This window comes from Pleurodeles waltl, chromosome 7 (genome assembly GCF_031143425.1).
Source record: "Pleurodeles waltl isolate 20211129_DDA chromosome 7, aPleWal1.hap1.20221129, whole genome shotgun sequence".
NCBI lineage: Eukaryota > Metazoa > Chordata > Amphibia > Caudata > Salamandridae > Pleurodeles > Pleurodeles waltl.
In genome coordinates, this window is record NC_090446.1 from 125476809 (window position 1) to 125491598 (window position 14790).

At 42.5% G+C, this 14790-nt stretch overlaps 1 protein-coding gene across 2 annotated transcripts in view; it reads right to left on the bottom strand.

Annotated features, from left to right (window-relative positions):
• Positions 1–6695: 6695 nt before the first annotated feature.
• Positions 6696–14790, bottom strand: part of ZGPAT (zinc finger CCCH-type and G-patch domain containing) — a 56666-nt gene continuing 48571 nt past the window's right edge. For both annotated transcript variants that reach the window (XM_069243270.1, XM_069243271.1), the window contains exons 6-7: positions 13872–14286; positions 6696–7548 (exon numbers count right to left, since the gene is read on the bottom strand). In XM_069243270.1, the coding sequence (XP_069099371.1) occupies positions 7410–7548; positions 13872–14286 (554 nt within the window). In that variant the 3' untranslated portion in view covers positions 6696–7409. The remainder of the gene's footprint in view (positions 7549–13871; positions 14287–14790) is intronic.

The window sequence follows — 14790 nt, forward strand, 5'->3', positions numbered from 1 at the left end:
GCTGCTTTACATATTTCGTTCATTGGAATATTTCCTAGAAAGGCCATGGTAGCACCTTTCTTTCTGGTTGAGTGTTCCTTTGGCGTAATAGGAAGTTCTCTTTTAGCTTTAAGATAGCAGGTTTGGATGCACTTAACTATCCATCTAGCAATGCCTTATTTTGAAATTGGATTTCCTGTATGAGGTTTTTGAAAGGCAATAAATAGTTGTTTTGTCTTTCGAATTAGTTTTATTCTGTCAATGTAGTACATTAGTGCTCTTTTGATGTCTAATGTATGTAGTGCTCTTTCAGCTACTGAATCTGGCTGTGGGAAGAACACTGGTAATTCTACCGTTTGATTCAAGTGGAACGGTGAGATAACTTTTGGTAAAAATTTAGGATTTGTCCGTAGAACAACTTTATTTTTGTGTATTTGAATAAATGGTTCTTGAATGGTAAATGCTTGAATTTCACTCACTCTTCTTAGAGATGTGATGGCAATTAAAAATGCAACTTTCCACGTTAAGTATTGCATTTCACAAGAGTGCATGGGCTCAAAAGGTGGACCCATGAGTTGTGTTAAGACAATGTTGAGGTTCCATGAAGGAACTGGTGGTGTTCTTGGTGGTATAATTCTCTTTAGGCCTTCCATAAACGCTTTTATGACTGGTATCCTAAATAATGAAGTTGAGTGCGTAATTTGCAGGTAAGCTGAAATTGCAGTAAGATGTATTTTTATGGAAGAGAAAGCTAGTTTTGATTTTTGCAAATGTAGTAAGTATCCTACTATATCTTTTGTAGATGCGTGTAAGGGTTGAATTTGATTATTATGGCAGTAATAAACAAATCTTTTCCACTTATTTGCATAGCAGTGTCTAGTGGTAGGCTTCCTAGCCTGTCTTATGACCTCCATACATTCTTGTGTGAGGTCTAAGTGTCCCAATTCTAGGACTTCAGGAGCCAAATTGCTAGATTCAGCGATGCTGGATTTGGATGTCTGATCTGTTGTTTGTGTTGTGTTAACAGATCTGGTCTGTTTGGTAGTTTGACATGAGGTACTACTGACAGGTCTAGTAGTGTTGTGTACCAAGGTTGTCTTGCCCATGTTGGTGCTATTAGTACGAGTTTGAGTTTGTTTTGACTCAACTTGTTTACTAGATATGGAAGGAGTGGGAGAGGGGGAAAAGCGTACGCAAATATCCCTGACCAGTTCATCCATAGCACATTGCCCTGAGACTGATGTTGTGGGTACCTGGATGCGAAGTTTTGGCATTTTGAGTTTTCCTTTGTTGCAAATAGATCTATTTGTGGTGTTCCCCAAATTTGGAAGTAAGTGTTAAGTATTTGGGGGTGAATCTCCCATTCGTGGATCTGTTGGTGATCCCGAGAGAGATTGTCTGCTAACTGATTCTGAATTCCTGGAATAAATTGTGCTATTAGGCGAATGTGGTTGTGAATCGCCCAATGCCATATTTTTTGTGTTAGGAGACACAACTGTGTTGAGTGTGTCCCTCCTTGTTTGTTTAGGTAATACATTGTTGTCATGTTGTCTGTTTTGACAAGAATGTATTTGTGGGTTATGATGGGTTGAAATGCTTTCAGCGCTAGAAATACCGCTAACAGTTCTAGGTGATTTATGTGAAACTGTTTTTGCTGTATGTCCCATTGTCCTTGGATGCTGTGTTGATTGAGGTGTGCTCCCCACCCTGTCATGGAAGCATCTGTCGTTATCACGTATTGTGGCACTGGGTCTTGGAAAGGCCGCCCTTGGTTTAAATTTATACTGTTCCACCATTGAAGCGAGATGTATGTTTGGCGGTCTATCAACACCAGATCTAGAAGCTGACCCTGTGCTTGTGACCATTGTGATGCTAGGCACTGTTGTAATGGCCGCATGTGTAACCTTGCATTTGGGACAATGGCTATGCATGAGGACATCATGCCTAGTAGTTTCATTATCATTTTGACTTGTATTGTTTGTTTTGGATACAAGGCCTGTATTACATTGTGAAATGTTTGTACTCTTTGTGGACTTGGAGTAGCAATCCCTTTTGCTGTGTTGATTGTTGCTCCTAAGTATTGCTGTGTTTGACACGGCTGCAGGTGTGACTTTGCGTAGTTGATTGAGAAACCTAGTTTGTGTAGGATTTCTATGACATATTTTGTGTGTTTTGAACACTGTTTTAGCGTATTGGTTTTGATTAACCAATCGTCTAGTTATGGGAACACATGTATTTGCTGCCTTCTGATATGTGCAGCTACTACTGCTAGGCATTTTGTAAAAACTCTTGGCGCAGTTGTTATTCCGAATGGCAACACTTTGAATTGGTAATGTATCCCTTGGAATACAAACCTTAGGTACTTTCTGTGTGAAGGATGTATTGGTATATGGAAATATGCATCCTTTAGGTCTAGTGTTGTCATGTAGTCTTGTTGTTTGAGCAGTGGGATTACGTCTTGTAGAGTAACCATGTGAAAGTGGTCTGATTTGATGTAGGTATTTAATGTTCTGAGATCTAGTATAGGTCTCAGGCTCTTGTCTTTTTTGGGTATCAGAAAGTACAGTGAGTAAACTCCTGTGTTTGATTGTTCTTTTGGTACTAATTCTATTGCTTCTTTCTGTAGCAATGCCTGAACTTCTAGTCCTAGAAGATCTATATGTTGTTTTGACATACTGTGTGTTTTCGGTGGGACGTTTGGCGGGAATTTGAGAAATTCTATGCAATAACCATGCTGGATAATTGCTAAGACCCAAGTGTCTGTTGTTATTTCCTCCCAATGTGTGTAAAACTTGGTTAGTCTCCCCCCACAGGTGTTATGTGTTGGGGATTTTTGACCTTGAAGTCACTGTTTGTTTTGAGGGGTTTTGGGACTTTGGAACTTTCCTCTGTTTCTTTGAAACTGTCCTCCTCTATATTGTCCCCGAAAACCTCCCCTCCGATACTGGCTCTGGTAAGTGGGCTTTGTTTGTGAGGTTGTGGCTTCTGTGGTCTGCCCTCAAAACCCCCCTCGAAATTGTGTCTTTCGAAATGTGCCTCTGCTCTGCGGGGAGTAGAGTGCGCCCATGGCTTTGGCCGTGTCAGTGTCTTTAAGTTTTTCTATTGCAGTGTCCACCTCCGGCCCAAACAACTGCTGTCCGTTGAATGGCATATTCAGCACAGCTTGCTGTATCTCTGGTTTAAATCCTGATGTACACAGCCATGCATGTCTCCTTATTGTTACTGCTGTGTTGACAGTTCTAGCAGCTGTGTCTGCAGCATCCAATGCTGATCAAATTTGATTATTGGAGATATTTTGTCCCTCTTCTACCACTTGCTGCGCTCTTTTTTGGAACTCCTTTGGTAAATGTTCAATAAGGTGTTGCATCTCATCCCAATGGGCTCTATCATATCTGGCTAACAAAGCTTGCGAATTTGCAATACACCACTGGTTTGCTGCCTGTGCCGCCACCCTTTTGCCTGCCGCGTCGAATTTTCTACTCTCTTTATCTGGAGGTGGCGCGTCTCCTGAAGTATGAGAGTTGGCTCTTTTGCGCGCTGCTCCAACTACAACAGAGTCTGGTGATAGCTGTTGTGTGATGTACACTGGGTCTGTTGGTGGCGGTTTATATTTTTTATCTACTCTTGGAGTAATGGCTCTCCCTTTGACAGGCTCCTCAAACACTTGTTTGGAGTGTTTTAGCATTCCGGGCAACATCGGCAGACTTTGATATTGACTGTGCGTAGACGACAGTGTATTAAAAAGGAAGTCGTCTTCAATGGGTTCTGAGTGAAGGCTGACCTTGTGAAATGCTGCTGCTCTTGATACCACTTGAACGTAGCCTGTACTATCCTCTGGTGGCGACGGTCTCGCTGGATAGCATTGAGGACTATTATCTGACACTGGTGCGTCGTAAAGGTCCCATGCGTCAGGGTCATCTTGACTCATCCCCGTATGAGTTGGGGATTGAATCATTGGTGGAGTGGCTACCGGTGATGGTTGTGGAGAGTGATGTGGGGATGGTGGTGGTGTTACTTGTTTAGCCACTTTTGCTTGTGGCTGTTTGTCCTTGTCTTGGAAGGCAAGTTTTCGTTTCATTCTGATTGGAGGAAGAGTGCTGATCTTCCCTGTATCTTTTTGAATAAAGAGCCGCCTTTGCGTGTGATCTGGCTCTATTGTCTCTAATTCTTGTTGAAATCTGTGTGTCTTCATTTGTGAGGACAGACCTTGTTCCTCTGAATAGGAACTTATTTTCGGTTCGGAGGCCGGATGTTTCGGTACCGAAACCTTTTCGGCTGCTTTTTTCATCTCCGACGAAATCTTTTTTACTTTCGGCGTAGTGCCCTCTCGGTGCCGACCCATTTCGGTGCTGCTGTCTCGATGCCGAATCTTTTCGGAGCCACTCTCTCTGGCCCGAGATTTCTGTGTGCCGGTATCTCGACCGGAGTCGGATGACTTCGACACCAGCTCGCCCTTTTTCGGTGCCGATGGACGGTCACCTATTTTTTGCGTAGCAATGTTTTGTTGGTTTTCTAGCTTGTTTAATGACCTCCATACACTCTTGTGTAAGGTTTAAATGTCCGAATTCTAAGACTTCAGGAGCCAGATTGTTAGATTGAGTGATGCTGGATTCGGGTGTCTGATCTGTTGTTTGTGTTGTGTTAACAGATCTGGTATGTTTGGTAATTTGATGTGAGGTACCACTGACAAGTCTAACAGTGTTGTGTACCACGGTTGGCGAGCCCAGGTTGGTGCTATGAGTATTAGTTTAAGTTTGTTTTGACTGAGTTTGTTGACCAGATAAGGAATGAGTGGGAGAGGGGGAAAAGCGTAAGCAAATATCCCTGACCAATTGATCCATAGCACATTGCCCTTTGACTGAGGGTGTGGGTACCTGGACGCAAAGTTTTGGCATTTTGCGTTTTCTTTTGTTGCGAATAGGTCTATGTTTGGTGTTCCCCAGCGGATGAAGTGATCCTGTAGGATCTGGGGATGAATTTCCCATTTGTGAGTTTGCTGGTGATCTCGACTGAGATTGTCGGCTAACTGGTTCTGAATACCTGGTATGTATTGTGCTATCAGGTGAATGTGATTGTGAATTGCCCAATGCCAAATATTTTTTGCTAAGAGACACAGTTGTGATGAGTGTGTCCCCCCTTGTTTGTTGAGATAATACATTGTTGTAATGTTGTCGGTTTTGACAAGAATGTGTTTGTGGGCTACCAGTGGTTGAAATGCTTTTAATGCTAGAAACACTGCTAGCAGTTCCAAATGATTTATGTGAAGTTGTTTTTGTTGATTGTCCCATTGACCCTCTATGCTGTGCTTGTTGAGGTGTGCTCCCCACCCCATCATGGAAGCATCTGTTGTGATAACAGCTTGGGGCACTGGGTCTTGGAATGGCCGCCCTTTGTTTAAATTTATAGGGTTCCACCATTGAAGCGAGAAGTGTGTTTGGCGGTCTATCAACACTAGATCTTGAAGTGGACCCTGTGCTTGTGTCCATTGTTTTGCTAGGCACTGTTGTAAGGGCCGCAAGTGTAATCTTGCATTTGGGACAATGGCTATGCATGAAGACATCATGCCTAGAAGTTTCATTACAAACCTTACTGGGTAGTGTTGGTTTGACTGTATGCTTGATGTTATATTTTGGAACGCTTGGACCCTATGTGGGCTTGGAGTGGCAATTGCCTTTTGTGTGTTGAGTGTGGCTCCCAAGTATTGTTGTATTTGGGATGGTTGCAGATGTGATTTCTGGTAATTTATAAAGAACCCTAGTTTGTGTAGAGTTTCTATGACGTATTGCGTGTGAAGAAGACACTGTTGTTGAGTGTTGGTTTTTATTAGCCAGTCGTCTAAATATGGGAATACGTGCATGTGCTGTCTCCTTATGTGAGCGGCTGCTACTGCTAGGCATTTTGTGAATACCCTTGGGGCCGTTGTTATCCCGAACGGTAGCACTTTGAATTGATAGTGTACGCCGTGCATTACAAACCTTAAGTATTTTCTGTGAGAAGGATGGATGGGTATGTGGAAATACGCATCCTTGAGATCTAATGTTGACATGTAGTCGTCCTTTTTTTTAGTAAGGGAACCACGTCTTGAAGTGTTACCATGTGGAAGTGGTCTGATATGATGAAGAGATTCAGTGTTCTGAGGTCTAAGATAGTTCTTAACGTTTTGTCCTTTTTTGGAATTAGGAAATATAGTGAGTAGACGCCTGTTCCTTTCTGATGGTTGGGTACTAGCTCTATTGCTTGTTTTTGTAATAGTGCTTGCACCCCCCCCCCATCAATACTATAGAAACAAATCCTAAGAAACCCATATACCTAAGACACAGTAGAAACATAGCATCATTGTACGTGTGTGTGCCATAAATACCCAGGGCATTTGTTAAGTTGTATGTCCGCGATACACACTGCACTCCCCTTATTCAATTACTAGAGGACGCTTATAACTCCGTAAGTCAGGATCACATTAGTTGGCACACAAAGTCCTCACCTTCTTGCTGCCCTGAGGCAACTCTTAAAAGACCAACCAGACTCTTTAAACTGTTGTTTGGTGTCGTCCAACTACTGGGAACCTTAGCTCTAGCTCCTTTTTGAAGCTGCTACCAGAAACACCGCAACCCAAGAACTTCAGAGCACTGCCAGGCGCACCAAGAGCAGTCCCTTAAAATCACAGAAGGCTCCAGTGAAGCTTCATGTTTTGCATAGCTAAAATCAAAAAACTCAGGTCAGTTTGGATGTTTTTTAATATCTCAAATATTTTTCTAAATGTTGTCAGCAAAAAACAGAGATTGTTTTAAAAAGAGTGCATACAAATAGCCAAGGTGACTAACTCTTCTTGCTTAATGTACAGATCAATACTAGACTGCCCAGAACAGGACATGCCATGGCACAGGCAGCTACTGACAATACACTGAGAGAACACCACTGGCCTTCCACAGATGTGTATACAGACTCACATGACCGCTCACTGCTGATGTTGACTCCACAATGTCATAACGATTTCATGCTGTGATCTCGTATACCACACCTCCTTGCAATTCCCCCTCACTGCCCCGACCATCTCAAGCACTTCTGAGAGGTGGTAAAGTCGTGTCAGGACTATGTTGGAACATCTCGTTCCAGCTCATCTACTTAATCAATCAATCTTAGGAGGTTGTAGGTCGAGTTGAGAACTCAGATGAGTAGTTGGATTGGCCAATAAGCACTACGAGAACCATTTGTACTCGACCAAAGGATGACATCAAGAGGCCGTCCATGACGGAATATGTTGGCAGTGGCCCTATCAAGCTAATGGTCTGTGTCCGGCTCACTGTCTGGCCTCTGATGACCTCTTGCTGTCGCAGAGGACTGACCATGTGACAGACATGTGGCAGGAGAACTCAGGCTGGCCCTTAACAGTCAGAGCGATCTTTGTGAACGCATGCACACTGAGTGCTGTCTTAGAACTTCGTCATCTTCTTGTGGGTGTCAGCCTTCTTCTGCTGCCCCTGGAGATGCACATCCTGGGCCTTCAGGTGCTCCAGCTGCTTCCGTGCATCAGACAGCCGTGCCTCCAGCTGGCTGGTCACCACACTGTCCCTACAAAAATGACAAAAAAGGAACATTCTCAGAGCTTATCTGAAGTATAACTATGCCCACTGCCAATTCTAACCACCGCCCAATGGAAAGGAGCTATTCAGACTAACCACCCTCCACAACAAGGAGAGGCACCCACAAAATGGGCCCCCTCCCCCCATGAAGACAAGAAAGGTAGGTACCATACAAACCATCCTCGAACTGAAGAGGGGAACCTCACACACCACCCTTGAAAAGACTGGCAAGTATTAAGTATTACACCAGCCACATCAAACAGAAGAGGGAAAACTCACACTCACCACTCTTGAAATAAAATGGCAACTACTCACCAACCACTCTTGAAATGAAGGTAAATAAAACAACTAATTGATGAGGGCACTTTAAGAAGGCCAATTGGGCTATCAGTGGCTTCAGAAAATCTGTTTTTATAAAGTGATGACAATGACGAACACAGACTATGGCATGTAAGTAAATGTGCAATTTTGCTTAGAACCTTGATACTTGTGATTCACCCATCCCAAGTTCTCCAAATTTTGTCAGTGCAGGTCACTAAGGAATAGGGAGGTAAAGATTTCCAGCCAGTATCAAAATATCTGATCTACAGAGAAAGTCTAGTTTAGAACCTGTGTGAAATATTACACTTGTCCTACTTATACGCAGTTGATCAGGGAATTCAGTCTGATCCAGGCAAAAGTTTACATTCCGACCAACTAAGACAAGAAATAAAACCCAGCCTTCGCCAGGAAGAAAATTATTGGCAACCAAACACTGTGCTGTATGGTTTCTCCCTGATGTAACCAGCTTAATGCAGACATAGAAAACATCAAGGCGGAACCATACAAATCTTTCTGCGACTGAGCAATCAAAGCTATGTTATTCACTGCTCTGATGCCAATCCTACTTTCATTTCAATAGTAAGCTTGTCTGTCAAAGCACAGCATAACTTGCAAAGAAAAGGCCAAGGTAATTTGTGAAGCAAGACACTGTTGCAATATTTGCTGGTAAAGGCACCATCCATTTTAGTTTTCTTTTATCTGATTTACTCACATGCTTATTTCTTATACAGAAGCTGTATTCTTGTCAAATAAGCTAGTAGGAATGCTAAGACTAAACTCATTTCTACCACAGAAAAGCCCTACCTCTCTTAACCAGGTCTATCGAGAAGTCAATCAATGAGTAATATATCACATGAATAACAGCATCTCTACAACCTGTCTAGCTCAACAAGAATTGGTAAATACCAATTGGAATGCCGAAGTCTCAATCTGTAAAGTGAGCTAAATATTGCACCTTTTCACTCACAACTAATGACCTGTAGTGTGCGGTTAGTTTCCTTTCACCTCTCTCTCTCTATTGAAATGGGATCCGAGCATTGTTACAACTTAGTGTGGCTCATTTTGATAGACGCAGGACAAAATGCCACCACAGAGAATGCGTTTTAAAACTAGATTTTTCTTTCCACTAGGTAGTTTCAATTTCCTCCTATCGTGACTCAAATGTTGTAGTTCTCCTGACTGTTGTCACAGACTAATTATCTCCATTCCTTTTTTTTAATATCATTAACCAACCTGAAACCAACCACTCCATTGTAATACAACAAAAATGTAGCCTCCTATCTTACTTCCGTAGCAGTACTCACCAATTTTAGTTTGAGCCTACCAGATAGTGCAGGCTGTTTGGTTGAAAAAGACCTATTGCCTGATTACCAGATATTACAGTGGCCTGAAAGCTAGATGCATTGCTTGACATTACAAGCACTCATTTACTTGCTTCTTATTCAATGACTTGGCTTGTCAATCATGTGTCTGTTCTCCCCTGGACCACAGATTCTTTACTTCTGTCCTTGCAGCTGCTTTCTATTGGGGAACCATTTTTTAAAATTATTTTCTGCTAGGAACTCCAGGAGAGTGGTTGTGTTTGAGCTGTTTCTTGTGCGCTCCCCCCCCCCTCTCCCCCCAACCACACCCAGTGCTGCTCTCTCATATTCATGCATTTCTTTCCCCTACCCTGCGCTTGAGGTGCCGCCCCCCCCCTCCCCCCCGGGGCACATGGTATTCTCTCCCAGTTGTGCTTGCTCCCCTGCCGTCCATATGCCACTTTTCGGCTTCATCCTCCCACCTACTGACCTGCCATGATGCTTTTCAATTAATGCTTCATGCAAAATAAATAAAAAACAAACAAAAAAAAAACTTTATATTCCATATTACTGATCCAAGGTATCAACCATCTCAAATCAGTAAATAAAAAAATATTACGCAAACGGCGCCCTTGTCATTCCACCTGCGCATGCATGCATTCCAACAGGTGTGTGTTAGAGGGATAAGACAAGCTCCATTTGCTCTGGTTTTTTTTTCCCTAAACTTTGAGGGTGATGCAGAGCATCCTGGCGCTGCACGGCACCGCCAAGAGCCACCAGGTACGCCAATAGAAGTGCTTAATTTTTGCTTGTTGTTGCCGGTGCGGTGCACCAGCACTTATTTTTGAGGGCCGGCACTTAGTTTTCTGCCTCAAGCATTTACTACAAGTAAAAGACACATATGGTTAAGGCGGAGGAAGAGGAAAACAGAAAAGCATCACAATGGGAGAAAGCAGAAAGCTGCAAGAGTGAGCTGAAGGGAAAGGGAGTGGCTGTAAATGGATTAAAGAGACCAGAGATGGCTTCAGGATTACGCTGCCTCAGTATTACGTGTTCACATTTAATTGCAGCAGCTGCGTGTTTAAGAGGAGAGCTTTGGGCACCGGCACGTTTTTATTTACAAATTAAGTACTGGCCAATAGGTCCCAAAGGCGAGACCTACTTGCTTTACAATACTTGTTACAATGTGTAACTATCACATCTTTTCAACTGGAGTATATCAGTATACCTACATAAACAATCATTAAAAGAAAAAAACTTGAGGAAGATATGAACACTGAAAATCCACAACATCTAAAATTAATCATCACTGGATTGCCCCTCTAAAATATCAAATAAATATTCCACCCTCCCATGCAAAAGTGAAAGAAAACATATGCTCCACATTCATATTCTAGGCAATATATGCTCTACATTCATATTCTAGACAATAACAAATTTCAAACACCACCAAGGAAAAGTCTAATGCACCTATTCTGCCTTTGGGTGGTTTCAGCCTTAGCTATTTGAAAGCCATCTTATACTTTGCTCCCTTCTCCCATCTGTCACTTTTTTTCAGGACACTGGCTTCAATGCTTGGTGCGCTGTAATAGCCGCCACAGTGTCTGCATTGAATCAGATCACCCCTAATCTCAAGTACTCAGAGGATCCACCGATTCTGCTTTGGAAGAAAGAAAAAAATGCTCCCTCTTCCAACAGGATTCAGTAATTTCCAAATTTACCACCCTTAGAGGATTTGAATCTGAAAAAGTAGCGGTCCAGATACAAGTATTAAAAAAAAAAAAAAAAAAAAAAAAAAAAAAAAAACCTTGGAGGCCCTTAATGTTACTCAAATACCTCAAAACTACTGAAAGGATTTATACCAAACCTAACTATAAAGCCCAGCCAGAGTAAAGTTCTAGTTTCCTGCAAAGTTTGGCATAATTCTACCCAGCTCTTTTTACTGTAGTGGAGAGCAAGGTTTGCTCCTTGAGTTAACATTTGAAACCAAACTATTTTTTTTAACTCCCACCATTTTAATGTATGGCTAGACAATACATCACAAACCCCATACGTTATATGTTTGGAAGGTTTTTAGGCAGATTAGTCAAACGTCACAAAATTATGTAGGGAAAAAAAACACCCAATCAATAGATAGGCAGACTTAACCATACCTATGAAATCTTTAGCCACTTAAATTGTGTAAAAATAAAATTTTAAAAAACTAAAAAAAAAGTTTTTAAATGCTAAACAAGACTTATGGCGTGCACTGAAAATCAGTCAAATGTACTGCAGTAGAGGAAAAGCAGTGTGCCATTTTTATCCACATGTAAAAGATTGACCAGAGAACGTCTCGTGGCTCATTTGCTTTTCTACCTGCTTATCCAGAGACCAGATGCAGAACCTTTTACATTAAAAAACAAAAATAGATCTTCTTGATGGCCGCTTTGCATCCTTTAGGATGTGCATGAAATCCAGTGTCAGTTTCTGACTTCTTTGCTTGCTTGTATTGTGTAGCTATGTGGTCATGCCCATTATGCAAACTCTTGCCCAACAATCAAATCCTGAGAGTCAGGCTGCAGGAAAGTCTCTTGCATGGCTCCTGGGATGGAAGTAGGTGACCTGGATGGCACAAGTGGTGAGGTCAGCTGAATGCCATCAGAATTATCTGCGTGTCATGCTGCTTGTGTTTCTCTATCGTTGGAAGAAGAGAAAAGAACAGTTGGTCTCAACACTATGGGTATGTCCACGGTTGTGCAGGTGCAACTGCAAATTTGTAATTGTGCAAGGTTTGCAAAATAGACACAATTTGCACCCTACTTTGTAGAAATGGGAACTTGCATGGCAGTACGTGTGACTTTCCATGTCCACACACATACCAAGGTCCAGGTGCACTATTTGATCCCAATATTTATGTAAGGGTTTATCAGTTGCAAATCTGAGGCAAAACACCAATGACTTCCACACCAAACAATCTCGTTGTGAGCACTAACAGCGGTTTTTGCCATACAATTGTGATCGGGCTGATGTATTTCCTGCCCAGGCGGGAAAAAGTCAGTGACTGGTGTTCTCCAGATGCCTTTAAGCAGTTCTTCCCATGGATGTCAGCGTAAATTTGTTTGCCTTATGGAGTGGACTGCTGATGTTTCAAACCAGCAATAAATGCTAAATGTTCAGATTGTATCTCAAGAGGGTTGTTGATATTGTTATCACAGCCTGTTTCAAGAACACACTGTCTTGTCCATTTGATCAAGATAGAGTCTCATCTGATGGACATTTGAAAGCACTTGGCAGCTAAGGGGAGTGCTCTAAATTCGAACATGTTTATACGTTCAGACTGGTTAAAGGAATTCACAAACGTTTACGGAAGTAAGCCTAGATCTTATAGTCCTAATAAACTGGTGTGGTTTCCATTTTACATGGGAAACCATTTTGGGACTGATGCACATTTTCCATGAAAAATAATTTGGGACTGATGCACATTCACTGTCCCTACACTTTCTTTTTGCCTTCTCAGGAAAGATGTTTTACACCTACACTTGCGAGGAGTAAATTTCCCACCTTTTGCAGTGTGGAAGCTCTCTTAGAGGAGGAGGTCACTGCCTTCAAACATTTAAGATTCTGTGTGCACACAGACGCACCAGCATTCCAACCCTGGAAGTACTACTTCCAGCGTATGTACAGCTACTGAAATTAGATCTGAGGAAAGGTGGCAACATCAAAGCCTTTCTAGAATCCAAAACTCGATATAATATGAGCACTGGCATAAGGAGAAAGCTGTTATCAGAGCTATGATATCACGAGAACGGCGCCATAATTTGTCATCTTAATACATGGCACCAAAAGGGACAAGTGGATTTCCGAAAACTTCCACCCGCTGGACAAGAAGATACTTTATTAAATTGCACACCACTGTGATGGTCACAACAGCAGAAGACAGCCAACTGAGCTGTTCAACATTAATTTAATGTTACAATACTGTGAGTTTCAAGTTTATTGGAATTTCGGGAAATGTAGAATTTTACTGTAAAATCTATACAGCAAAGTTTTGACACATCCATTGTGTATGAAGAAACAGCAGCGTTTTAAGTGCAAAGCCTCCATCTTGTGTTTTCTGTCCTAGGAGCCTCTGGCCTTTTGCTTAGAACTGCTATCAGCCTCCACCCCACTGCAGGAACTGCAGTTTGACAGACCTTCCATTTAAAGTCATAAGGTCCGGTACATTAGAGCCTTAGACCTGACAAGACCAAGGGTGCTGAACCCAACCCAGGGCAGCGCTCAGTCTTGTGTGTACACTTAAGGCATGAGACTTGCTTAATTGCTTCTACGTGAGATGCAATAACAGAACTACACTTTTCCAGACCCAATGCAAGGCTAGCTTTCCCTTCGGATTATTTACAGCCAGGTTTGCGTAACCAAATTACCCTCATGTCCCAGTAGGCAAGTTTATTTTTTACTTTAAAAAAATAAAAAATTATTAACTTTGTTACCTTTTTTCATCAGTGAGCACAATAAATTAATTTAAGTAAACCCCCCCAGTTCCAGGGTTTCCACTTTACCCGCACCCTCATACAATCCCACCCAGCCTGTCTGCCATCCCCATGCACACTCTTGCCTTTATCCCCATAATTCTCTGTCTGGCAGTTTCAACCAGTAGAATTCATTATGGACAACCAACCGAAGGTAGGCCGCAGAGATGTAGAGGTTTTACCTGCCAACATTCCGGGTCAGTGCCTCACGAATCCTCACAATATCCTTTTCTGTCTGTCGTATCTTCTCCAGGGTCTGGAAAACTTGGACACCCAAGGCCTTCTTGGTGCTCTGGCTGGCACAGTACATGTCATCCCCAGTGCTCTTAGTGGCAGCAGTCCTTTCTAATGCTTTGGGATCACGACCTTCCAGTTTCTCGTTCAGGAAGTCAAACACATTGCGTGAAGGCTGGCGCTTGGCAGGCTTCCGCCCAGCATAGCTGCTACCTTTACGGTGCCGTTTCATGGGCTTCCGCGGCATCAGTTTCCCCTCCCTTCGCCTCTGTAGGATCTCTGCACACTGGTCGAGGGATTTCCCTTTTGGTAGAACGACTGTCTGGACAGGCTCCACGCGCCCCTCAGCATTTTTCCCCAGCCCTATGGGAGGAGACATTGTAACAAGGTTGAACATAACTAAACAAAAATGCAATCTGAATACACATGACATTGCTTTCCATCACCCAAGCACCTTCAGAATCCAGTACTTGGCATCCCCCTCATTAAAACACAACTCCTCACGGCCACTTTACATGCCCAATTTAAAGCATGGTCTCCACACACACACCACCTGTCACAGTAAACATTTATAAAATAAAGAATGTAGGTGCCACTTTCAAAGCGTGCATTTTTTGTAAACTCAACTGTTCAAAACTAATACTTTCAGTGCTAGGGCATAGAAAAGAAAAATATGATTGTGTTTTTTTGCACAAAACAAATCATGGCCAACCTAGACAGGGTACCAGACATCCGAGAAGCAAGGCACAGACGTCGAGAGCATGCAAATCCTCACTCGGACACACCCATGTATGAGCTCCAGCAACTGCAAATAAAGCTGTAGGTACAGTCATTTGAAACCAATTGAGTAGGTAGATTGCTTTTATT